The sequence below is a fragment of the Rhamphochromis longiceps genome, linkage group LG1 (assembly GCF_057381845.1).
Source record: "Rhamphochromis longiceps isolate RC_006_pf linkage group LG1, R_longiceps_female_GT1.1, whole genome shotgun sequence".
Lineage (NCBI taxonomy): Eukaryota > Metazoa > Chordata > Actinopteri > Cichliformes > Cichlidae > Rhamphochromis > Rhamphochromis longiceps.
This window is the reverse complement of record NC_140557.1, coordinates 8967494-8995000: the sequence shown is the minus strand read 5'-3', so window position 1 is coordinate 8995000 and position 27507 is coordinate 8967494. Positions and strand designations below refer to the sequence as shown.

General features: G+C 41.6%; 1 protein-coding gene across 3 annotated transcripts; it reads right to left on the bottom strand.

Annotated features, from left to right (window-relative positions):
- Window positions 1–284: 284 nt before the first annotated feature.
- On the bottom strand, window positions 285–26097 carry kctd15b (potassium channel tetramerization domain containing 15b). 3 transcript variants are annotated; one of them, XM_085423578.1, is made up of 5 exons: window positions 25440–26097; window positions 22610–22785; window positions 15979–16123; window positions 11129–11434; window positions 285–2737 (listed from the first exon to the last, which is right to left on the bottom strand). In XM_085423578.1, the coding sequence occupies exons 1-5, from the start codon at window positions 25446–25448 to the stop codon at window positions 2579–2581; spliced, it is 795 nt and encodes a 264-aa protein (XP_085279704.1). In that variant the 5' UTR covers window positions 25449–26097; the 3' UTR covers window positions 285–2578. The 3 variants fall into 3 exon arrangements, with proteins under 3 accessions (XP_085279704.1, XP_085279617.1, XP_085279537.1); XM_085423491.1 differs by lacking the exon at window positions 25440–26097 and adding an exon at window positions 25103–25432; XM_085423411.1 differs by lacking the exon at window positions 25440–26097 and having other exon boundaries at window positions 22610–22827.
- Between the last annotated feature and the right edge of the window lie 1410 nt (window positions 26098–27507).

The following is a 27507-nucleotide window of genomic DNA, read 5'->3' as shown; positions in this document are numbered from 1 at the left end:
GCTGCACAGTACAGTCTGCTCGGAGTATGTTCGTATTTTGACTCATCAGTTTGTTTGGTTTGCTGTGGTGTGGTCCAACGAGCTATGGCGTAGGAGGGCATTTTGAAAATGGGGCATGAGGGATGACACAGCAGCAGGGGGTACAACCCGTGTTTCTACTGGCACCACTGAGCTTGGAGCCTTCAGGGAAGCAGAGGGGGGTGAAGATGACTGTGAAGCGCCCAACATGCCTTGGCACATGAAAGGGCTGGTTGACCATTCCCTTTGAGGCGACTAGATACAAAGGCGCAGGCCACTGGCAGGTCAGAACAAAGGACTTGATTGTATATTTTTTTTAAAAAGACCCGCAGGGAGGACTGCATTTGACTTGAAGCAACACTTAAACTCAGTCCATCTTCACCCACTAATTGGCCTCTTTTAATCAGCAGCATCCAGAAAAACTAAATATTCTATTACAAACAACATAGTCTGAACAACCACCGCCCATTTTTAATGGACTGCTAAAAACAACCCCAGTTTAACTCAAAAAACTGCCAGCACCCACAAAGATCAGAATGGGCTTCTTTTTTCTCCTCAGTCTTTTGGAATGGAAGAAACAGCATCTGTAAGTTACACACAAATATAAAGCATGAAAACTTGGCCTTTCTTGTTTCTGTCTTTGATCCAGAAATGTTGAGAATAAGACCAAAAGAACGAGAGCAGGAGAGAGTAAATGCCGCCCACATGCCTCTTTGTGAATAATATGCTGATGCTGTGAGTATAGTTCAGTTTGGGTTCTGCCATACATACATGTGAAGAACCAATGAAATAATCTTCACTTAGAAGTGACAATCCTGAAACAGAGACCTTGTCTTTCAAACTTGCTCTGGAGGTTCTGTGAGCTACTCTCAAGAAAACTGTCAAGACTGGCAACCTGGAGGATCAAATATTGGTACCCTTCATACAGCTCTGAATAATGCATTTAGTCTTATTTCGCTATAAACTGCAACAAAGAACATCTTTATATTTGTACAATCAACAAAACAGGCACCTCGTCTACTTTGGTACCAGAGTGTTTGTTCAGTTGGAGTTTTTTTTCTTTCTCTTTTTAAATATTTTAATGTCACAGTCTCCTAAAACACGAGAAGAGAATCAGCTTGACTTGGTGCCGTTCACTGGACTCCAGCAAGTGTGTTGAGGGAGCAGGTCAGAGCAGCTCTGTTGGAAATGTTGAAGTGCAAAGAAACATTTAGCATTTAAAGTACATCTCGTGCTGATTATGAGATATACTGGTAAACGTCAGCTTTCTCCGTTGGTCCTCAAGTCTTTAACATTCTAACTCAACAAAACTGCAATACACTTGGAGCGTGTGCAAATTTGACCTGAATTTCAAATTTACAAATGTTCTTTAACTAAGTGTGAACAAATCCTTTGTGCTCGTGTGAGAGAATCCAATCAGAGACCCGAGATATGTTTTAGAGCTAATAAGCAGAAATTCTGGAGCACTTCTTTTTTTTTTCATGTGCGCTACACATTTGACTAAAAACAATGTCAAAACATCCAGGTTTTCTTCCATTCTGGTTCGAACAATGGGACTTTTTCTGGCTCTGAATGCATTGCCAGTCAGATTGCTTTAGCCACATAGCCTGCAGACATCTGAGTTTCTGCAGCTACTGCCAAGAAAAGCTCCCTCACAAGCTCTCAGAGCCTAATGAATACAATTTTCATACATCCTTCATATTGGAGAAAGAAAAAAAGAGACATTAAAAATAATCCTATTAATAATAATTGTTTACACTATGTCATGATAAGAACAGCAAAAGGAGCAAGAAGAACATACTTTAGAAACAACAATGAAAAATTGTAATAAACAATCAGTTGGCAAACGATGTCGTGTTTGGCAAGGTCCTGACAGTCGAAGCCAGGCCTGTAGGGTGAGGGTCATGGGATCTTGGGGGTTGTGGGAGAGGGGGTGGGAGTTCACAACATTAAATCATGTCCTCTTGTTGTCATCCTTAAAAACATCCTGTCTGCCAAATCTTCCTTGTCCCACAATAGACCAGACTTGTCACCAGTCAGAGAAGACTGAGGCCTCACACACAGACACGGACGAAACAAAAGATAGAGGGTTGGGGTGTATGTGGTATGCTGATGATGAAGTGGATTGGAGTTCAAGGCATGGGAGGGGGGAAAACTGTGTCCCTCCAAGAGTCTCGGGACACCTTTTTATGACAAGGTAAGGGAAAAAAAACAACCAGTCACTGTGCTAAAATGTTGAGCTGTCAGCTGCTGTGGTGTCCGTTCGTCATTGTTGTTTTCATCACAGTCCCAGATTCTTTGGGCGTTGTTTAACATAATTAAAAACTTTTGTTGCTGATGCTTTTTTTTTTCCTTTGTTTGGTACTACATTCCCCTTAGAGTTTTTGCAGAGAACTGGTGAGGTTAACAAGCCTCTGCTAATACTTAGGTATGTTGGGGGTGGTTGTGGTCCTATTAGGGCAGGAAGGGAGTTGGAGTAGGCAGGGGTGGGGTGGTGTGAGAAGATGGAAGAAGTATTAGGGGGAGGTGGGGGTGTTGGCAGTCCCTCGCCCAGAACGCTCTAGTCCAGGGGTTCTTGTTTTATCCTGATGGGTGTGTTAATGGAGAGACTTCGCCGGTCCTCACGACACAACACATACTCGCTAAACTGGGACGAGTCCACGCCGCCTCCGCATGATGCTGCCACGCTGAAACCTTTCTGGAAAAGACGCTCCAGAACCTGCAGAGAGGACAGAGAAGAAGGCATTTACAACAAAGGTACCATGTCAGTAAGGACAAGTCTAAATGAAACAGTTTGCAGATAGGATGCAGGTTTCAGGTTTTATACAGCTCTAAGGAATAGTTTGACGTTTTGTGAAATATGCTTATTCTTGCCAAGATGGGAAGATTAATAGTGCAGCTCTGTCCAATAACAAGTTTGTCCTCCTGTCACATCAAAAGCTCACTAACACTTTCGATTTTGTTTGTTTAATCTGCACAAAATCCAAAGAGTAAAAACAAAACAATTCCCTGTTTTACTGTGCTCTGCTTTATGTCTTGGTGAGGAACAGTTGCCAAAGCCACCACCAGACACACTAGAAAGTTAATGATCTCATAACTGCTTTGGCCTGTAACCAATCAGAAAAATTTGTTGCGTTTATACTTCAGTTTTAGTGCAGAGTAACAGATTACAGCATCTTTAGAGGTGCTGGTAGGTTAATTTCCTTGGCTAACCTTGTTTTTAGTCTTTGTGCTGATTATAGTTTAGTATTTATATATAAGACGTATAACATCATCCTCAACAGTTAAACAACTTTGTGTATTTTCCCAAGAATTGGACTTTTTCATTGTTTTAACTTTAACTTTTTGTGTGATAAATCTTTTTTTGTTTGTTTTTGCGTAAAAATTTTGTTGTTCCAGAGTCTGGCCACGGCCAAGTCTTTCTACTGTAAAAATAAAGTTTGCTATCCATTTTTACTAATGAATGAGCATTTTTACTAATGAAGTTTTTGATATCTACACATCCAGTCAACGGACATCAACCTCCGATGTTCATCAGTCACAACGTGCACCATGTGTCATTAACCCTCCCCCACCTCCAATCGCACACAGTGATGAGATAAATCCAGAGGGCACTCCGACATCACACCATCTCTGCAATATTCATGCTGCTTGTGCTAGATTGGCTACCGAACTGAGGGCATGAGCTCAAAGGGATGAGGAGAGCTGAGAGTGAGTGAGGTGTGTTAAGAGGCTGAGTGTAGCTCAGCGTGGTGATTACTGGAGCTCCTAATTTGAGTAATGAGGCTTGGGTGAGAGGAGAAGTGAGGTCCGTGAGCGAAAGAGAGAGCGACGTGTGGGGAATGACGATGAGGAGTTATGGGTCATCTGAGTGTGGACAACGTGTTGGAGCTGCAGGGAGAGAAGAGGAGATGGGGTTCATGTTACCCCTCTAGTCTGGACAGTGATACACACAGTAGTCCAAACAAGAGATGCGCTCAGACTCAAACGCGTGAACTTCAGCATCACTCATCTGGGGTACTCCATGTGGGATGTTGTTTTTTTTGGAGGGGGTATAGATCTAAATCCCAGTGAGAGGAGTGCCGTGTATTTACTTATCCCCCCTTCCTTTTAAAGAAGTGTGCAGCGCATGGAAATGAAAGGTCTCGCCAAGGGCTAACTCTTTCTGCCAGATAGAGAGCCAGAGAAGTTCACGAAAAACAGAATGATTTCTTCAGATGCTCATACACACACACACACACACACACACACACACGCGCGCACAGACACACATTGACACGTGCACTCGTGGCGAAGGATGACCTCTCTAATTACAGCTTAGGCCCCATTGGCGTGCTACGGTTGAATGTTTAGGCCTGCAAGTCAAAGGGCCGCAGCCTCCTCAGTTGGGGATACAGTGAAGAAGAGCAGATAAACTCACACAACGTGCAAGAATTAAAATGTACAAATCCAAAATATAACAAATGCATACAAACTTGTTGAACAGACCTGAAAACCCCCAGCACCCATCTGCTTTCAAATTAAAACTTAAATGTGCACCGACATGCTACTTGTAAGCAGAAAGGACCACTTGCAAAAGTTAACCCCCTCCCCCTTTTTGTCCTCTAGCAAAATGACAACAACAAACTATGTAATTTGTGAGACAGAAGGGGCAGCAGACAGCTGATGGTGAGGACGGCTAATTAAGAGACCTGCCCAAGCATCAAACACTCCCAAATCCATGACAGACGACGGAGGAGCCTAACGATTATGGAAATGATATTACATAGCCTTCTTTGATCATTGCATCACATTGCATTTTTCCCCATCATCTCTTAACGCATGTGGGACTCCATCATGTTCAGCAATGAATTTGGTCACAGAGGAGAATGGCCTGATCAATAAAGATAGTCTGAAAACACTTTTATCATTAATGCATGGCAACACAAAAGACTTAAGGATATTATTATAGATAGTTGTAACTGACTCAAGGATACTGTAATGACTATAAGATGCCATAAAAAAAAAAACCTTCGCATTCAGTTTGACACAGTGAGTTAGTGCCATGGGGGAATAAACAATATAGTGAATAATTAAGACGTATCCAAGCAAAAGGTTTTAATGTCCACAGGACAATGTCCCGAAATCAGTCCCCGTTGACAAGGAAAAGTAATGCACCCTCTTAAAAAGCTAAAACATGTCTGGTTTCTCAGTTCTGCAGAACATACTTCTGACCGCAGGCTTTCAGATCCCAGCTTATGTTGTACTTATGCAGATTTCTTTGCTTCCTTTACTGCCTCACTTGAGCGAAACCATAACAAAATATTCTAACGGCGAGTTGCATGTGGGCACCCTCATTGGTCGATCCCTCATCTCTAACACGGTGATTTCCACGAAATTGGATTACAGCTAATTAGCAGTCTTTGTTTTGTTTTTTTGTTTTTTCCGTTTTTCATGTCCACCACTTTCAACCTAAAGACAGGCTTCTTTTCAGCACGACACCACAATAATCAAAGCAGGAAATCAAAATAACAGTGAAGAGGATATTGCAGCACCAAACTTTGCTAGTTGTTCTATGAAATCAAGCACTTCCTTTTGTCTTCTCCTGTCTTTGTGATTGAAGCTGAATACAAGTGTCTCTTCAGCCTCTTCATCCCCAGTGATCCTGCATTTGAAGTCAGTCTCGCGGTTGCACGGTCGACTTGGCCGCACAGGGATCTCCCCTCAAACACACGCACACCATTCAGCATTTAACCATCCATCTGAGCTGCCACTCAACCTGGAGTCACCACGGGGATCAGTAGGGTATACATCAGCCTCACTCCTCTAACCTCCCAGCATCTTAGCCAAGATGGCGAGGCATGTATCAAAGTGGATGAGTCTCAGGCCTGGAAACCGGAGCACAATACAATATTGATGGCCACCAGAGTGCACAGACACACTTGCAAGACTTCTCAGGAGGAGTTGTAAGACACTTGCTCCTCATGGCGCAAGACACAGAGATGATTGACACATTATGACACACACACACTGTAGCATGAGATGGGCGCCACACTCAGGGGGTTGCTTTTGTTTAACTATGCAGTCTTCAATATGTGACAAGGAGCACTAACTGCAGTCTCTGCGTCGTATCCTCTGCTTATCACAAGCATCTGGCATAAAACATCCGTGAAGCTCCAACTCTTTCTAATTCTCTAAGCCATCTGCCAGCTTTTTAAAGAGTCACAGACAGCAAAAACACGTTGACAGAACAGTCTACTTGCAGCTGACTGAGCTCCATTACAAATAGGCACTCTAAAGTGTCTTTAAGCATCATGATTCACCGAGGATTTTTAGCTCAGGTGACCCTTTTGGGAATGCAACACTTAACCCTGGCACAGTAAATACATACTGAGCACAGAGGTGTTTTGGGTTAGGTCCGTCCTCAAAGGGACTGCAAGTAGTTCAACTACTAAACTGAGGAGACTTAAATACACAAGGGCTCCACCTGACTCATCCGCTGACCTTTTCTATTTCAATTTTAGTTACTTGTTCTCGTATTTAAGACACCAAGAGCCATCATCAAAGAAAACTTTGCGAATTTACTCATGTCCTAAAAGCACAATCTTTAAAACTCTTTACATTTTATACCACTTTATACTCCCGCACCACTTACAGAAAATGCAAACCATCATCCAATCTAGATTAAAACAATCCTGGAGTGGATATAACTGTTACAATTATCTTGATCAGCTATTAATAATAACTATTAAATTATTGCTTAGCCCATAAGCAATAGTGTAATATTCTATAAATCTCTTTTTTTTATATTTTATAAGCTCATTTTGTTGTTAATACATCTTTTCCTTAAAATTAGACTTGGAATAAATAAGTTTCATTTGTAGTGAAACATATTCTCATTGGAGCATTTGACTTCGTAAAATTTCCATCACTGATGTTCACATTTACAGTACACTTATTGTATGAGCCATTTCTACAGAGATAAAGATTTTGTGACACTTGATCAATAAAATGTAACACAGAAAAAAAGTGCCATATATTTGATTCATTTCTTTTGATTAAACTACGACTTGTTAATTACCTAATTGTCTTCAGTTGAATTGTCCTTCTCTGTCATTATTCTGATTTACGTTCCACTACCTAATCAGCCCGTGTCCAACAAATGAATTAGAACAATTTTTTAAAGATTTTTCTGGCATCAACTGCTGAAGCTGTCAGCAGCCAGAATTTCCCAGCTTTAATCCTCTCTACACACTGGCTTGCTTACTGTTAATCTTGACATTGTGCTTTACCCACAGAGCCACACAGAAAGCCAAGGGACCCAAAGCCATAGTAGTGTTAATGTCTTACTCTGCCACTCGGGCCACTGAGGAGCGCAGCGGAGGTGTTTGTGTGGCCGTGTCTGCTCTGATGAGCTGTGCTTTCTCTTTTCACCCAGCGCTGGATTGATGGAGTGGCAGCGTGACATGTAAGAGAGTGTTGCGACGTGTTGCGTTCTCCGCCTGGGCAGCAGGGGGACAGGGGACCCTTCTCTACGACTGCCTCCGCTGTCACATTGATGTAGGACGGATTGGTTCTGGTCTGATCTGAGTGCTTCATCATGGTGATGTATGGAACAGCAGGCCCAGCTCTAGCGCTGGGACGCGTGTGTGTACACCTCTGTGGCTCTTTGGCTAAATGTTTTCCCTGCATTCAGTGCCTTTGCTGCTTTTTGTTTCCCCCCGCTGGATCTACATCACAGCGCAGGTGGTTTGCATTACTCCCGAAATTCCATTCATGACTTCATGGAGAGTTACTTGCCAAGGTGGATTTGTTTATTCTCCCTCTCTCGCATTTAAATACACAAGACAACAGATTAAAGAAGTGGCTAAATTTACAAGGCAACAGAATACATATATATCTCAACATGCAAAGAATTACTGCTGCCACATTTCAAACTATAAATAGATGATACAGTATAATGATATATCACCAATTTTAAAAGCATGAAAACCGAGTCATGGAAATCTTTTCAATGTTCATGAATTATCCTCATGTTTTATCTTATTAAAATGGAATATTAAATGTTTAGAAAACAGGTCGATATACTTAGTGTACAGTAAGGTATGGAGAAATGTGTGTTATCATTTTGTGACCAACTATAACAAGGTCTAGCAGTGTCCAGCCTGGAGCACGAAAGCAACAGTACCTCAGCTTCAATAAAATCTCTACACCTCTGACATAATAAAGTGAAAACAGCACACATTTAAATGTCATCCTATATCCATCTCTTTCCTGTCAAGACCTCTTCTGAAACTGATCCAATCACACAGTAAATAAGTTTCAGACGGTGCTGCCGCAGCCTCCCCATGCTCTCCCTGAACTTCCTCTGTGGGCAGGGTGTGGTTGTGTGTGTGTTCCCCTGGGTTAGAGTCCAGGCTTGAAATCAGATCAGAGGCTCATTGTCTGGCAGGTAAGACAAGGATTATTTTCCTAACCTTTTCATTCCTTCACGCAACAATGAAAGAGAACAGAATGAGTAAGTTGTTTGGAAAAATCTCCCCTTACAACAAAAAAACACCTCCATCTGCTCCTTGTGTCCTCATCTACATCGACTCAATGAGCCGGGCCCCTTCACTGTGTGTGCATATGTACGTGTGTGTGTGTTTGTGCTTTTCATTATTTTTTTTAACGAATGCCGTAGAGCTGTATCTTAGAGGGCTCACGAGGAGACACCAAGGAGAGGCCAGAATATGAGACAAGAAGGGGTCGCTGCCTATAAATCTCGCAGATCCGCCTTGTACGAGTTTGTATGAGAAAAGGGTTTCGGCTCACCTCGCCTTCAGAAGAACAGCCTAATAAAAGCCTAAACAATAAAGATGCCGTTCAGATTGTGTTAGTCAGATGTGCTCACATCCCATAACCAGTCTCACTGGTAAACAGAGTGGGAAAATGTTGTGTTAGTTGATGCGGCCAATTAATTATATTGTAAGTCATTTAAAAATCTATAAAAGAAGTATAAACCGGTTTAGGCTGTTTGAGAAATTGTAAGTATGGTATTAAAAAATGCAATACGTGTATTTCAATTGCCTTGAGCGGTGTTATATTGGAGTCTTTTTAAAAAAGGAGCTGTGTCTTAAAAAGGAGTAAAGCGTAAATTATGCATATCATTTTCCCCCCTTTCCATTTCTCTTCTTCATTTTTTCGCAGGAAAACATGGCCGCAGTCCACACGTGCTTTGTCCCACTCGCTCTGCTCTCCTCCCTGGAGGTGGTCTCTCACGCTGGCAGGAAGGAGGTGGAGGTGTCAGAGTGCACTAGCCTGCCTGGGAGAGGCTCTCTCTGGGTGCTGAAGGGGTGAAGGCTCCTCTATGTGTAGGTTTGTTCATGGCTGTGGGCACTCAAGTGTGTTATATCGAGCCTGTGGTGTGAGACTGTTATGTTTCCCCCCGTCCTCTCTTTCTCTCACAGGGTAACACTACTGTAAAACTATTTTTTTCTGAAGTTGCTTTTAATCTCTTACTACTTGACTCCACAACATGGTCAACTCTGCTTGACCAAAAACGGATGTTCATCTCACACCATTTTTCAAACCGGTGCCAAACTTATTCAAAAACAGATCATAAAGCAAATGTATTTGATATGATATTGGCGGTAAATTGCTTTATGGTAATACCGTGCTGAGATTTTGCATCATTCTCATCCCCAACAGCCAACTGAAGACCATCGTTTGACAAAATGAAAAACTCCAAAGGTTTTTGTACACCTGCACACTCCAGCTGTTGCTCCAGAGTGGCTATTATGCCAGTTATTGACAACAAGCTATTATCTCTACTGTGGCAAAATGCAATATAGTGGGCCACAAATCATGCTAAGTGCCTTACAGCAAAGTTTTGAGGTGTAATTCCAGCTTACTGTTACTGAAGAAAATCAGTGTATATAACAGCATTTATCTGGGAAAGCAACCTGAAAATAAACTCTGCAGACTGGCACAGGACTCACACAGAAGGTGACCAACAGAAAGCCACCTCTCCCTCAGCAGATGCCATCGTGTGCCATTCAGCAAAACAGCTAAGTGGATCTGCAGAGTGGTCACAAAAGCCCAGGTTGAGCAAATCCCAGCCAGGTGTTCAAATGTTTATGAAAATGTTGAAAGTTGGTGTGAAAAATGGTTTGCTTGCCAAGCAGAATACTCTGCTGGATAAATGAGTAGATAAATACATAAGTTCCTCTTTGGAGTCTGCATCCTGTGGCTAACATTAAATAAAGAATTGGTAAGAAAAGAGAATGGAGGGGTATACAAGCACAGTATCATAAAACATTGTGTACAGTTTCACTATGCGACAGTTAGAAATAAAACAAATATTCAATATTTTATCTTCATGTTGAAAGTAAGCTAAACTAAGCTGTTTGGGTAAAGATAATGAAACATAATGCACATAGGCATTTTGACACTTTCCGACTCTTCTGCAAGTGCGCCACTAAAGTTACTTTGTGGCTTTCCCCCCCATGTTGCACAATGTTCATATTAACTACCACTGTTAGTTTCATGATCACGTTGTAAGTTTTGTTGTTAGCAGCGAGCCAGTAAGTTGGATCTTTGCATATTCACGTTAAAAATGAAAGTTTTAAAGGTTGCATCTATAAGATTACAGTTTATTCCTTTTCAGCTGAGGTGAGGAGGTGTTGGAAGAGCTGAATCAGCTCTATATGAGCAAGCAAATTCCTCACAGCTGAAGACAGCTGTCAGTTACCTAACTTAGCTGATTTGGTAGCTACAGAATGCAGCCTTGATCATGATGCCGCCTCCAGTTTTAGAAAGACTGTGACTATGCTGCAGTCACATATTAGACACACATCAAAACTTTCTGTTACACAAAGCCATTTTGCTCTTGATTCTCTGCAAGTACCATGATATCACGCTTATTAGTGAATAAATGTAACAGAAAAAATAACTACGCATGAAAGTCATTGTTAGATATCAGCACATATTTGTTATATTGGCACTACACTCAGAGGTGTACACACAGGACAATCTAACTCAAGTAAAACTGTAAACACTGTAATGTGTTTTACACACAAGTCTAGAATGTGATAAATAAATCATGGGCAGAGAAGGAGATGAACAAAGGACAGGCATTTCAGCGTCTTACCTGGACGGAGTTGAGCCTGCAGTAGCCATTGAGGGGAAAGCGGATGACGTGTGTTGGGTCCTGGTTCCAGCCAGCATTGACCGAGTTACACATAACGTCTCCAGTCTCAGGAAAGATCTCCTCAATGAGGACCTTCTCTCCGCTCAGGGCGATCCTCTCGCCCAGGTCAGGTGTGACACGAACCACAAGGCAGTCACAGGGCTGTGCCATCCGTCGTTGCTCGCGCTCCTGCTTCCAGCGCTCGAGCTCCTTGATCATGGGTGTCAGCTGGTAATAACGCGCCTCTTCGTACAGCAGGTGGAAGTCCTGTACAGGCAGACAAACGTACAGATGAGAGCAGTGACTTTGCATGTGTATTATACTCCTCTTGGCAATATGTGTGACTAACACACTATGACTTTCTCTGGATTGCAACTCATCACCAAGGTCACAGAGAAACCCTACACATATACAGTATTGTGCAACATTAATATGACAGAGAAAAGTATATCTGCGGGACTCCTTATGGCTTCCTCACAGCAGCTAATGATGTCCTTGACCAAGACACTTAACCTCTAATTACTCCAAGAGTGGGTTCTTGCTGTATATGAACTCTGACTCTTCCACTGTAGTGAAGTGTGTGTTACCTGTGTAGCAAAGGTAACTCACAGAAGATCTAATAACTAATTGCACATTGACAGATAGATAAATTATTATTATTTTTTTTACAAATGGCAAAATAACAGTGTAGGATTTTAAATTTATAAACTTGCACGAATGACAAATTAATCTTAATATAATACAAAAATGTGACCTTTGTTTGTCCCCATGAAGCTAAAATTTTTTTTAAAATGCATTTGGTTTCATGTAATACGTCGACCAGATTGAAGAACAATAAACCAAGATCAGTGATGGACTCGGACCAGCAGGACAACACTCTCAATAAACAAAGGATAGCCATGCTGCAGCTCTCCTCCACAGTAGCTCTTGGCAGAGTGGTGTTAGCCTTTAGCATGTTTTAGTGAGCTGACTCCAGAAAGGCCGTCAGTTGGGCTCTGGTGAAGTGGGATGGTGCATTCCTGTGCACAGACAGTCTGCAGCAGATTGCCTGCCTCTCCCTCCTGGGCAGCGTTTGCTGGGGGCCATTTGCCCCTGCGCTCTTGCCTCTAATTTCCCACAAGACCAGATGGCACCATCATTCACCACTACCACAGAAAATACGGGAAGGCGGAGGTTCGCTATTGGAGGCAGACGGGAGGTGAGGAAAAGATATGTGCAAGTGAACATGAGGACAATCATCAGCCAAGGAGGTTTTTAATGTATTCCTCACATGGAGGGAGTTTTATGTTAATAAGGCTTGTGGCCCGATGTTAAGCTCCTATTAGAACAAGATTTAATTAGGTTACACCTAAATGCTGCAAAACCTTTTTGCTAAATAATTAGTAATTAATAAATCTGTGTTCTGATTAATGTTTCACAATGGCAAACAATGACAGCTTAATTCAATGAATGGACATAGTAAACTGAAGCAAAGAAGTGATTGTCCATTTGGTGACGTTTTTCGAGAAAGAGGTTGCTGGGTTTTTTCGTAGAACAAAGTCCAAACACCCAAGTGAGACAATGTGTGTTTGTGCTGCAAAAACAACATATGTTTCATATAGTCTGCATCATTGGTGGCTCTGGGTGTCTGGGTGTCTGGGTGTCGGCGCTGGCAGCGAGCCCTGATCTAGAAAGAGTTTTTCCCCTTTTCCTTCTCAAGACCACTGCTGGGCACAGAAACAGAGCATGGCAGCAAACAGCATATTCATTAACCCTGCTGCTTCTGTCAGACTCTTTAGCCTTGAAAAGCCTCCCTCACTGTTTTACCCCTTCATCTAAACTGTGCCTTCATCCGAGGCATGTGAACGACACCCAAATACAACTCCATCTGGACACGGCGTTGACGCAACACATCTTAAGCTGACGGTCTAATGTTTAAGATTTCAGAATGCGAAAAGAGGGGGTGGAGGTCCTTTTTTCCCTTTTTCTCTCCCTTACTCCCTGTCTTTTTTCTCCTGGCCTTCTTGCTGCAGCTGACAAAACTCATACTGAGACGCTCCCCTTCAGGCAGCTCTCTGTATCAAAGTGCTACTCCTCATCCTTCACAGGTCTGAAGCCATGGATGGATATGTTTTTAACAGGGGTCTGTCTGCGAGGCACTTTAGTCATCCTGAGTAGAGCAGAAAACAACAGAGTAATCCTAAGCGCTGAGGTGAGGATGAGAGGGAGACAGGGCCAACAGCTCCGTCCTGGCTGCTGAAGCTGCTGCTACTGCTGCCAGCTCTACGAGACAATTCATCCCCCAATCCTGTGTCCAGACAGCCCGTTTGAGCTTCAAAATAATGATCCGACCTGATCGCCCACTGGCAAGGCAACATTTCAGGGAAGGACAGAGGGAGGGAGGGAGAGACAGAGAAAGAGAAGAAGAAAATGATGGAAAATGTCACTATAAGGGAGTTTAGAGGACTAGTGAAGACGTAATGTAGGTTTTGGTCAAAAATGACCCCCCAAAAAAGCAGAAGTTCAAGGTTGTTGAATAACAATGTCACTCAAAAATAAAATAAAATCATAATAAAAGCGCCTTTCTGTCATTTCCAGCATCTGAGATGAAAAAAAAAATCAATTTAAGGAGTAATGCAAAATCTGAATAATAACAGAAAACAGTAACTCTTACCGGTTTATAACCATGCCCTCAATATGACTGAGCATTGCTTACTCTCTCGTGATTAATTGTAGTTTGAATAATGTGATGAGGGAGGATATTAATAGTGAATATTTTGTTCCAGTGATGCAGGCTGAAAAATTTCTTTTCCTATTCTGCTCAGACTTTCACATTGATTTAGCAAAACACACAGCGCCGTGGCTGCCAGCAGCAGAACAGACCCAGCCCTGGGGCGACGGCAAGCCTGATTGTGTTCAGATAAGGACATGCTCAATTCCGCCTCGCACTATTTGCATTTTTTTTCCCCGGCTTCACGCAAATTGAAAGGTATGCAGATCAACACAGGCTTATGCGAGGGGATCGTAATGAGTTGAAACAATGAAGTCCAATGCATTCTCTTCCACTGTGGTGCCTGATTGGACTGTCAAGATTTAACAGAGGGGAGGAGGGGTGTATGAATAAGAAGGGAAAATCTAATCGGTACTGAGTCAGGCCGTCATTTGCCAAAATATGCAGGGCTTTCATGTCATGTTCTGTTGTCTGTGGTTTGGCTCTTGTTCAGACTATCCGTGGGGCCCAAAGAGTTTGCCCCTGGCTCTCAGTGGCTTGGCTTTGCCTTGTTACCTCATACAGAATGATGAACAAGTGCCAGTGCAGTGAAAAGGTCATGAAAACTAAGGTGGGGTTGACGTGAAGCGAAGTGTAGAATACACCTAGGAAACTGTATCATGGAATGAAAACCTCGAGAAGGAAGAAGCTGTAGGAAGATAATCATTCTGACAACGTCGCATATGATTGTATGAATACTTGTTAGGTGAGACTAAATCTGTACTAGTGCCAAAAATAAATTTAATCGTTATCTTTTATATTACAGTAGATTAAATGGCATGCGTGCAATGTGAGCGGGGTCATAGGTAGTGATCATCCCTCTAACGCTTCAGGCTTTTTTAGGGTCAGCTAAACATTTTAGCATCTTTTAGATCATCGTTTTGTTTTCACAGCCTGTAGCTTTACTATTTTGGTTTACTCTCATCCCTCACTCTCATCACCCTCATTTCAAGCAGCAGGAGGCAAAAAAAAAGCTCTGTTACACCAACTAAATGTTACCTGGCCAGAAGCAAATAGCATGTAGACAAAGTCAACTAATGAACATAGGCAAGAATTTAACAACTAAAGACACAGATATTTTGGATTTATTGGACTTACATTGGCAGGTGTCCAGAAACACAACTTCAGTGAAATGCTAATGTTTAAAGTTTGCTAACACTCTATCACATCAGCTTCTTACACAACTTTTACAGCTAACACACACACACACAGTTTACTCTGTCAAACTGAAACCTTCACAACACAAAAATACAGCGAATGCAAAAAAGCTCGTACAGATAATACATTTAAATGTAAAACTTTTCACAATTTGCTTTTGTGCCCCGAACATGTGCTTTAAATTGTTTAATACAGGAATATGACAAAGCACCTACATTGTCTGCAATAGATACTGACATGCCACTAAAACAGGACACACATGCATGCAGGTTCATTGTCTCACAAAGAGCAAAGAGCAAGTGCAAAGAAGTACGCATATATGGGGCACCAGGTATTAAACTGGACCTTTCCCTTCCAATTCTAGACTCTGGATGAGAGTTACTGTCTGCATGGAGCTGAGTGGAAGTTCATAAGGGGTTATTTCACCTGGGATCACTTCTATAGAAATTATACTGGGTGAAAAACAACAGCTCAAGGCTTTGGCATGCACACCACCAGACCATGCTCCAGTTAACCAGTTAGCAGTTTACCTTTCCACCATTTAATAATAAGGCTGCATCCATTTTTTCCTCTTCAAAGTTTCTTAACTACTGTTTATGTTTCTACTACACATAATTCATATGATACACTTAAGGGGGGTAAGGCTGTGCGTATCAAGCACAACTAGTTGCACTGTTGTGGTATCAGGTTTATTTTGAAAACATGCTATCAATCAGAGAACAGAGAAACTGTAATAAATACAGAAGTATTCACACTTAAACGTGCAATCTTTCGAAAAATAAAGAAGCACACAGAGTGTGAGCTGATGTCTGGGCAAATGCCTTTTATGTTATGTTGTTCAAACAGTGAGTTGATGGTGCAGACAGGTACACACAATACAGTATACTGTGGTGCAGACACATACCTTGAAGTCATCTGGAAGGAGCAATTTGCTGGTCCTGAGGAAACTGAGAATGTAGCGGAATATCTCGCCATCCCGATCTATGAAGTAGTGCTGCTTCAAGCTGTCCAACACGATGGGCTCGGTGCCATTGAACAGACGACTGATTCTGGAAATTGAAAGACACACACACACACAAACACACGCACGCAGACAGCCGCACACACAAACACAACCACATAATGGAATGAGCCAGTTCCCTTCAAATGCATGAAACAATTACCCTCCATTTATTTTTCAATTTTATTAGCACTAAGCTTGAAATGCATTAGCATCCCAGGTTGAAACAAGGGGCTTAAGGCACCTTTCCTCCATTCCAGACTTGTTTGAAGTGTCCCTTCTGTAGAGAGATTACAACAACACACACGCTTGCTGCTTGTACTTACAGAAATTAATGGCATGAATGTAGCATTACAGCTCTATTATTCCATCTGTCAGAAGGCTGGAAATGAAACAGAGGTAGGAAATGGTGACGGGCCACATATTAATGTGAGAATATGTGGAAAAAGATATTTTACTTTTACAGTTTGATTTCGTTATTAATTCAAGGGGAATTCGGACAGACTCAATCCTACTGTAGGCCATACTGCTTTAATTTAATACAGTGTTACAGCTTGTAATAACACTCTTCTTGTGCTGTATTGTCTTAGTATGAGGGAAAATTGCAGAACGTAATTTTCTTAATGTATGTAATTGCAGTTCGCTTTAATGGCGAGAAGATTATTGTCTTGCAGCTGGAATCATAGGATATTAGTGTTTCTTCCTTTGCAATCTGTGCAAGTTTTTCTTGTAGAAGAATAAAAAGACAAAGCACCAGCTGATAATTCTGATCTAAAACATACACTTATATTTGTGAATATGAACCACCCCACTGAGAATGAACTCAACATATTGACTATTAAATATTTGAATTTGTTTTCAGAAATCCATTTTAAGATGAGAAACATGACCAGAACCCAACAAAGTGTGCTGAGTTTTCATTTTCTCCCTCTATTAAATGGGTTAAAATGAATTAAAATAACTATATTAGTCAACAGAGGTATCTCTTTCACATGTTGAAGCAAGGACACAATAACTTCTAAGATAATGTAAATATCAGTGCCCAAATGATGTGAATAATGATAAACTAAAGACAGTAAATACATATATACTTTTAAGCTTTCACTAAGTATTGACAAGACTTTGCTATAATAATAAAACACTTGTTGCCTCCTAGTATCCCATGTTTAACCCTTTCAGTTTACTGCAAGATGAAGGGGTGGGCTGAAGCCAGCTACAGGGGCTCATCAAAGCAAAGAGTGGAAATTGCTGTTATCTTTAAACTTTCATCACACCATGCTGGTGCCGCGCCTTGAGATACCCTTGGACAGATATTCATTTCCCCTAATATTTGTGTGCTTTTCCTGCCGCTTACCTGCAGGTTCCTCTCTCGCTGGTCTAATGATCTCATCCAGGCACCTTCACTTTATCTGTTTGTTCATTTCCAAGTACTAAATATCCCCTTTTTAATAATTAAAAAACAGTTTTTTAGCATCTCCCTAATATTGAGAATGTGCAAGTGTCCCATTTCGCTAAAGTTTCCGAAGTCTGAAGTGCAATAATTTAATTTGGTGACTCATTTTTAAACAAAACTCACCCTCAGCAGAGAAACCTGGAATGCCTACGCAGTGTAAATAAGCTGTACCGCTGATTTACACGAGAAATCTGTTGCACGTAACCTTCTTAACGTTTTCCGTGCACATTTACAGTACATCGTCTTGCAGAGAAACAGCTCTTGGCACGGAGCTATGTTGCTGTTATTATCATCATTTTGAAGTAATCAGCACTTTAATCACAACAACAGCTTCTAGGTTGGCTGACAAAGTTGTGCGACAAAAGAAAATCATAAAACCTATTTGCAAATATGACGACCAGCACACGCACGCACACGCACGCATGCACGCACGCACGCACGCACGCACGCACGCACGCACGCACACACACACACACACACACACAAAGCACTGCCTGAACACTGGCATTGTCAAACTCTATTACATGACAGAGGAAGGGAGCTGTAGTGGGAATGTCAATGAACAAACACCAAGACTTTACTCACAGACTCATTTCGCTTGAATTTACAATTACAATCGGCTGCTTTGTAAAAGTGTATGAGCTTGTAGTTATTGGCTGCATCAGGTATCTTCTGACCCTGATGTGTTGGCTCAACACACAGAAGCTATCAAATTTAATTTGCTCTGTCTCTTTTCTTTGACTTGACTGTGTGAAGAAGGAAAGCAAAGATGGTTCTCCCCCCTCTCTCCCCTCCTGCCATCCTTTCTCTTTTTCACTCTCTCCGACTTTCCTTCTTTCTGTCTCTCTCTCTCTGTCTCTATCCTTCTCCCTTACTTGCTTTCTCTCTGGAAATCGATGCAAAATGCTTTATAAAAAACCAATACTCATCTCCCTGTTTTGCCCGAGGTGTTCCTTTCTCATATGGTCTTGCAATTCTTCCAGCTAGAATTTCACCATACCCCTCCAGGCTAACTCTGTTTTTCATCTCCACTTTTTTAAAAAGCAATTAAAATGCTGCCTGTTTTTCTTTTTCTTTCCCTCTCTCCAACTCCCTTCTCTCTCGCTCTCTCTTTCTCTCTCTCTCTGTCTCGCTGTCTTCTCTGTTGGTCTCCTCATTTTTCCCTTTTCTGTTAAATCTCTGAATTGGAGAGTGGGCTGTTTTTAACAGGTAGGTAGAGAGAAAAGGGTGTGTCCATAGGGAGTGGGGGTTGTATAGAGAAATTAAGAGACAAGATACACAAACAGAAGGGCCAAAAAACAAAGAGACAGGCAACGATAGGCGAAAGTACAAAAAAAACAGAAGTACAGAGAAAAGAAAAAGAAGCACAGAAAGAAACAAACAGAATGCAGGAGAAATGCAGAGAGATAAAGTGGGAGAGAAAAAGGTTTGACGGAACTAAAAAACTTGGATAATGCGTGCTAGTCACTGAGAACGAGGGAGGTGGTGGGTGTTGGAGGTTATCACGGATGGCTCAGATCTCCTACCCTTGTGGTGCCAAGCGAGGGCAGGCAGTGGGGCAGTAGGTGGGCAATATCTGGCAGGATGTTTGCTTCACCAGTTAAAGCCAGCCAGAGGCTGAGAGCTGCCAAAGACGCATCCTCGCGAGGTTGGGAATAGGACCCAGGTAACACTGATTCTGCTTGAACAGACAATGTGTGGAAACTGTATCACTTGTGGACCCCTAACGAAGACAAAGCACCCAGTGCTTCTTGGAAAGTGAAACAAACACACCCAGGGATCTCGGTGAGGCTGTCCAACCTGACATCAAAGGCTGCCCACAATGGCTTCCGAGTAGGGAAAGTCAAATAAGAAAGTTCAAAACCAAATCGCTACAGTCCCTGGCTCTGATTCGCAAAGTCATGCTTGAAGCAACTGTGAAATACTAGATAAACTCATGGTTCTCCAAACAAGCTAACCCAAAGGAAGGGTGATACAGGTTTCAAAATAAGGAAACACACTTTCGCTTTTTCCGAAGATCGTGACTTATGGAAAATAAATGAGAACATTTAACTCAAGTTCCAGCCTAACTATAATGCCTTTGAAAATCTTGACGTGTTAATGCAATCAGCAGCAACAGAATTCGCTGGTTCTCTGGTAATAACTTTCACTGTGTATATCTCAGTTGCTCAGTATCTGTCCAAATTGGGGTTAATTGCAAGATTATGTGATTTTTAAAAAATAAAAAATACTATAAACATGAATGTATTAATGCAAACATCTCCACTTTGGTACTGCCAATATTTGCCTGCAGCTCTGTTTTCTTATCTGTTACTTTATGGTTGTATAATACGGCTATTTCTACTCCGGAGCAACAATTACTTCCTGTTAATATTTAACATTAAGTGAACAGAGTAAAAGATTTATCTGAAAGCTTCAGCTTTATCTCATGGTGTGGTGTTGGTACTAAAAAAGAAGCTTGTGATAATGAAACAAAATAGCAATAAAATAACACAACTCCAAAATTCTGTTACATATTTTGAGCTCAGCTTATAGAAAAGTACATTTCCAGAAACAGAGGACCACTGAAAAAGCATAAAGCCAGTACAGATCTATCATCTCTGGACATAGAAGTCTCGTCTTCATAGAGAAAAATGTCCAGTGGTCCTTTCAAAATAGTTTCCTTGTCTGTGGAACATTTCCCCTAATTTCCTCAGCTTCTGTTCAAGTGACTGCTGAGACTGTCCTCTTTGAGAGCTACACAGAGTGCACATCAATGTTTCATGACCCTTGTCCCTTAATATGGCCCACACAGAAGAAGATGAATATCCACACATTAGTTACTAGACTAACTTTCTCTTGGCACCCTGCATTATTTAGAACCCAATCTATTAAAAGTAATCAGCAACTTCAAACTCTTTAGCCCTGCTCTTTCAGTCGTCACGTTTTCAGTTTTGCCCGTGCGCCTTTTCTTGACCGGATGTAGCTGAACACAGCATATGCGGTTATGCCAGTGTAATTGTTTTGCTTTCTGCTGTCAGCCATTATACTAATTCACACAAAAGGGCCCCTCCTTCCACTGGCTCCAGTGGAAAGTGGAGCCCTGAGGCCAACTGTACGCTGAGGAGGCTGGGAGAAAGAGAGAAACAGTGAGTGTATGCATGTGAATATGTGCGTGTGTGCACGCGTGTTTGTGTGTGATCCAGAGTGAGAAAGAAACAGCACAAGACAGAGGGAGGGAGAGAGAGAAGGAGCAAAGGAGCATGTGTGAAAAGAGAAGGAGAAAGAAAGAGGAAAGAGCACTTAAACCAAACCAACACTCACACTGATATCCGGTCTTTACTGTAAAAACACTGCTTGGATGCTCTGACATGACTCTGAATGAATGAATGAATGAATGAATGCTTTATTGGCCATATGCAGGTTGCCCCACAGAGGAATAGGACCCTGCATTTGGAGTAAAGACCCTGTGCATCTCAGAGTGAATAACTTCTTTGTAAAGCGTAAAGCTGCATCAGAGCATAATAAATACAGGAACACAATAGCAATGCACAATTGCGAATACAAATGACACAGAAATGTAAAAACCATCTGTCCACTGGATAAACTGACTATGACACTGAAATAGTGGACAAAAAAAATTGTCTTAATAACACAAACAACGATAAACCCTTTTCTGGTTTAAGCTTTATCTTTCTCATGACATGTTGCACTGGAATAGAAAGAGAGTTGTCAGGGATTTCCTGTCAGCAGACTCTATGAATATCAAGACTTTATTACCAGGGGATTATGTGGATTATTTCCTGTAGCCAATTTGGCAGGTTTTCTAACAACCTGGTGTATGTTTACCTTGGCCCACATGGGATTCAGCTGATGCCGAAATGCAGGGAGCATAATGCAATAAATGACAAACTGCATTAGAGGAAAATATGGGAGGGGTCATTCAAATCAGCATAAAACGGAGTCGTTTTATCATTATTTGAATTTTCTTCCTTTAGTAGTGGCACCTTGTTTGTGGATGGAGCTAAAAATGTGTATAAAAGTGTGGGATGGTGGATTACCATCAGCTCTTACACAGCCTGAATCATCATGCTTTTTTTCTTAGAAGTGGAAATGCTTCATGTGTGACTATAGCAATCAGATAATGAAAACAATAGCTCACAAAATAAAAGGATAAGTCATGCAACTTTTTATTAAAATGTTTTGATAAGGTCATGTTGCAACACATGATAAATGGTGGTTGCAAAAAAACCCCTACAACTTGGAACATGCCATGATTTTAATCACATTTGAAGCTGTTTTACATCAACTTTGATTAAGGGGGTTCTGGACGTTTACGTCATTAATTTTTTTTCCAGTATTCCTAACAGCACCCTGATCTGTGGGAAAAATAGAATAAAATAAATAAATAAGGACTGTGAAAAGGGGGCGTAGTGTGAAAATGTGAATTCACACAAACACTACTACTCACATCAGCAGTAAAACATGTGTAAGGTTCTGCACAGCAGCTGAATTTTCAATAGCAGCTACCATGTGAAAGGAGATAAAAAATAAAAGCCCTGGAGGTATTTATTGGAAGATTGGAATAATCACCTTTAAAACAAACAAACAAAAAAGCAATCACATGTATCATTTTTAAGGTACAAAGTTGAAAGAATGAAGAGAAGAGAAATGCCCCCACATGATTTGAAAAGATATGTGGGGAAATTGTCCCCAAAGTTTCACTGGTGATGTCCCAATGCCAGTCAGCTAAATGACTTGCTAACATCTCAGATTCTGTTAGACTTCATTAACAAAACCGCCAGTCAAATCTATTTTTTAAACGATTCACTGTGAAAAATGCAACATAAAGCTACTAAGATAAAAAGTGACTGAAATCTAACTGAATATTTATTTAGGAAACATTTTCAATTATTTAGTTAAACTGGAATAAATGCATAACCGTGTCACATTTTAAACAAAAGCAGCAAGAGACAGAATAAACTACTCTTTAGTTTGCTCATATTTCTTAAAGTTGATTTTAAAAAATAAATAAAAAATAGATAAGCTATGAATTAATACATTAAGATCAGCAGCGATGCTAGAGGCAGGGACTGATCTTACCTTGAATCTGGGTACTTGGTGAGGGTTGCCAGGCTGCTAGTGTACATGTGTCCCCCGACATCGATGTGCACCGGGGCGTTCGCCTTGGTCAGCTGAGCCGGCAGAGGGATCCCCTGAGCGGCCAGAGGAGAGACCGGGGACCGGGTCAGGGACAGCCTTGACATGCTTCTTCCCTCCTGAAAGCAAGTATAGAGAAAAGCCATGGGAATAAAGGTAAAGAAGAAATAAAAAAAATCAGCAGAGTGCTCCTAAACAGGGAAGTAGATAGTATCCTTTCTGAATGGTATCAGATCACTTCCATGTCTGTCTGGTCGCATATTTAGCCTGGAAATTATTGCCACCGCTCTAATTAAGTATGTTTGCATCTTTTCATGCAGCACCGCAGGCGAGGATAGGAGGATGCTTATTAGAATCGGGGTGAGAGAGAGAGAGAAAGAGAGAGACAGAAGGAGATAGACAGATAGAAAAAGAGAGGGGGAGACGGAGACAGGGTGAGGGGGGAGAGAGAGGAATGCTAGGTGTCAGCCTCCAGGGGAATAAAATAAACTGCTGCTGCAATATTCTAATTAAAGGTCGCCTTATGTGTTAGACGTGATGCGCCCAGACACACCAACCACCAATCTAAGAGTAAGGAAAGCTCGACGGGGAGGGAGCTTTCAACTTTTCTTCTGACACGCACACGCATCCATTCAGTACACAAAAAGATTAAGATTGTCATGTGTCCGCAGATAGTTTGAGGCACACGGGCCTCGTGTATTGCACAAAAACGCATCCGATTTCAGTCGAAAGCAGGAGAAGTATCATGTTACTTGCAGGCCAAACTATTGTGTATCTACTTGCTGTAGCTCAGTGTCGTTGATTAACCACTAAAATAAAGTAAAGTACATGGCACTAGAGCCTACTGTATACAGACTGTGGGTGCATATATTTGGGACTGGGGCTTACTGGGAGCACGCCGGAGCACTCCGAGGTCAGTGCAGAGCTGAATTAGATTACCTGATGAAATGATTGACAAAATATTTTCAATTCGATGCGCCGTCATTTGATTCCGCACTGCTTCAGGAGGAGCGGAGGAGGCGTTTATATCCAACCTACTGGTGCGTAATTTGTTTGCCAACAGCGGCAGGTGAACCACAAAACATCAGTGTGGCCACATTTCAGTGTTACTATTATCTGTTACGAAGCATATTGTACATCACAGAGGCTGAGTTTATTTTTTTAAAGGAAAAGTAAACAAAGATATACTGATCTTAGTCAATTTTCTTTAATAATCACAGAATAAAGGTCACCGTTTCTCCACTTTATCACCACTAGTCCGTGCCTACAGGCTCTGGTTGAAATACAGACCTTCCATTCGAGGAAACCTAAAATAATAATAGGAGCTTCATAGTACACGTGTGTGTGTTTAAACAGACTGATATAATAAAATCCCAGCTTTCACTAAATTATGTGAACTGATCAGTTTTCTGTTGCACATATGGGCTGTTGCACTGTCATTACTGATAGACGGGAGACCTTTTGCCAAAGTCCAGATCATCCCCGCGGCTCTAAGAGAAATGCCAGTGGGCACACTATGAGACAGGAGACTTTTTTTTTATATAGACCTCCTCACAGCAGTATCGTGTTCGTTTAATGCGATTACAAGAAGACGGGATTACATTTCAAAACCCAGGAACAGAGAAAAAACTTGGAGAGACTTAAGAAGTTTAGGGCACATACACAAAGACACACACGAACACCCATCGGTCTGTCCCATCGCGGGTATTTTCCTCTTTCCTACTTATCCACCAATTAAACAATGAATTCCCTACACTGACAAACAATGAAGAACAAATGTGGAAAATAAATATAGAAATCTTCTTACTATCCCGATCACATTCTCATTGATTTCGCTTGTTCCCAACTCTCTTGTTCCCTATCACATACACACAAACAGTGAGTGACACACGTAGACACACAACACATAAATTCCTTCACAAAAATCACAGCAGCTACAGAGACTCAACTTTCCTTCTTTGAATTGCTTTCTTGCTGCTTCCCTTCGCTGACCCCTGCTCAGACATACTGCTGTCGAGCTCACACTTAATGACAGCAACATAAACCCTGACGACCGATCTTTAAAACAACCACGAACCACGGACACAGAAATCTCTGAAAAAGAAACGGTGCGATACAACACTCCCTCCGCAGGAACACCACAAGCCCCTGCTCTGCCTTTAATCTACCAAATGCTCAACATGGCGTCTTATTGCTGCTGTACAATTAAAAGCATAATCCCGACACGTGTAATTCACTACCCGATTGATAAAACACACACGTGTTAACTATAGGGTACAGTCTGGCAGAAAAGACAGAAAATACACTTTGGTTGAGCAGTAGCCCTATGCAGGACTCTCCAGCACAGTTCAACTGTCCTTCACGAAAACTGTACCTCCTAAGCCTACACTGTGCGTAAAAAACATTGGATTCTGTAATATTAAATTGTCACCCTACCGTTTCAAACATTGTAGGGAGTCCGGAGGAAATCCGTGCCGGCGGTCAGTCCCAGCTGCTGTCCGCGTAACCCCCCAAAATTTTCAAATATTTTCTCAAAATGCCCCCGAGTTTGTCACCGAACTACACCGCCGTCCAGTTCCAGTACCTATACTGCCGCACGGAAAAGCCAAGTATTTTTTCTGTATCCGACACAAAACTGCTTTTAAAAGACGCTAGGTTGTGGCCGGGATCGACTGCAAAGAGTCTCTGTGGCTTTAAAGGCTCAATTGCAAGGCTGGCTCGACCTGTCCTCACCAAGCTTCTTTGTACCAAAGCGCACAGGAAGCGTCCTTACCTTGAACATAGATGAGATGATCTCCTTCCCCTTCTCTGCTCTTATTTGGATACGCGTAAAATGTGCGCTCTTATTGGAATCCTGCTTCGTATTTCGGCTTCTTGTCTGCCTTTTTGCCTAAATGAAACTGCCCCTGTGGTTTGTTATGAGAAGAAGAAAGCCAATAATCCTTCTCTAAATAACAGAGCGGAGCTAAAAAAGAAAAATCTTGCTCCGGGCTGCCCAAGCGCCTCTGGGCCAGGGATTAGGCTACAATTAGCTCAACTACACTCTCTCACCCAGGCAATTTTCTCAAGGAAGAAAACGTGATACCCTCTATTCCCGAAATTATGACTACATAGATATAATAACTTATCTTATTTTTTCCGGCAAAAATTAGTTGTGATTTCGAGGGGGTAGGAAACCTAACAGGCAACTATATGTCGCTCAATAGATTTAGAGCAGCAAAAAGCAGATTTTAATCATTGTCATTTCGTCTGATGTAATAGTTCCCCAGGCTGTCCAGCTAGTAGGATTACATTTCCATCTCCATCTCCAAGCTAAATTTAAAGTTTAAAGCGGGCGGGCTGCCATAGTCCTTTACTCAGGCAACATATAATAAAGACGCAATAACTTGTTGATAAAGTCTCAGCAGGAAAAAATATGTTGAAAATGAAGCGATATCCTTGAACCAATATCTTTCATGCTGTGATTTTCCCCCCGTGTTCCCGCTCTCTATTCCTCTCCCTCTCTCTCTTGCCTTAATGTCTGGAATTGTAACGCCAAATTTCCTGCAGGCCATTAAAATCAAATGACGTCTATGGACATGCATGCATGCTGCTGCAGAAAGCGCCCTCACAACCTGCCTGCAGCCAAATGCGCCATTTCAATTATAGCGCAGGGCTTAGATGGAGATATCTGCCCAGAACACCCCCCTCTCTACTCTACAATGAAAGGAGGCAGCCTCCAGACTTTTGGAAAATAAGATTGTGCCTGATTATTGTTATTTTTCAACAGAGAAAGACACAATGCAAGTGATGAAGCGCTAAAGTGTTGCGCCACTTCAGCACAAAGTAAAAGGGGGAAGAAGGAGTCAAGCAGGTGCTCACGCCAAGGAGACGATTATTTATTTATTTGCATGTTTGTTTATTTGCGGGTAAATAACTGTGAATAATTGATGCAACATCGAGCCCAGTAATTACTCTGTACCAGAATCGTGAGAGGGGTGTAATATTCGTTTCTTGATATTTGGCGCCAACCAGTGTAGGAACTTATTATTGGTCCATAGGAAATACATCAATTCACTCAGTATTTTGGAGCCTCGTTTATCCCGAATAGTATTAACATTCTTTTTAAGCACATAGATTTCCAAAGCAATATCACTATGATACTCTTCTAACATTTTCTTATCATATATATATATATATATATATATATATATATATATATATATATATATATATATATATATATATATATATATATGTGTGTGTGTGTGTGTGTGTGTGTGTGTGTGTGTGTGTAACAAAGCGAGAGAGAGAGAGAGAGAGAGAGAGACAGATTTATAGAAAATCGGCATAAAATAACAGATATTTAAATATAAAATTAAAAAGTGCTGGTGATATTTGACAGCAAGCTGATGGATGTGTGAGAATGCGCCTCTCCTTGAAGCAAGTGAAGTCTTTATAATTAGAGAGACCTCAGCGTGCCTCAAGCGCTCCCTTCTTCCCCTCTGGCACAGATTTGTTGCTTCCAGAGGTACAGACTGGAGGGAAAGAGGGATTTTTTTTCTCATTAAAGGAAACAAGCCCGGAGTTAGTTCAATTACATGAAGTATGCAGGGATGTTGTAAATTTAAAGATTTAAATAGCTTACAAAGTGGCCCCGGGCCCCATCAGTTAATTTCCTTAATTTATGGATTTTATCGGTGTCTATGTGGAAGGGAAGAAGTAGGTCATCTTGAGGATTTGCATGCAGCTTTGAGATTTCCCAAATCTAAACATCTGTCCTCCTGACCAGCACATCAGCAAGTGAGAAGACAGACAGGTTTCCATTTCCATTTTCTTAACCGTCCAAAAAACTGTCCCTA

Coding starts and splice junctions, on each gene's coding strand:
- kctd15b (XM_085423411.1), bottom strand. CDS start 22,812: ATGGCTTTTCTCTATACTTGCTTTCAGGAGGGAAGAAGCATGTCAAGG. Junction 11,435..15,978: donor TCCTTCCAGATGACTTCAAG/GTATGTGTCTGC, acceptor CTGCCTGTACAG/GACTTCCACCTGCTGTACGA. Junction 2,738..11,128: donor GCAGGCTCAACTCCGTCCAG/GTAAGACGCTGA, acceptor TCCTCTCTGCAG/GTTCTGGAGCGTCTTTTCCA.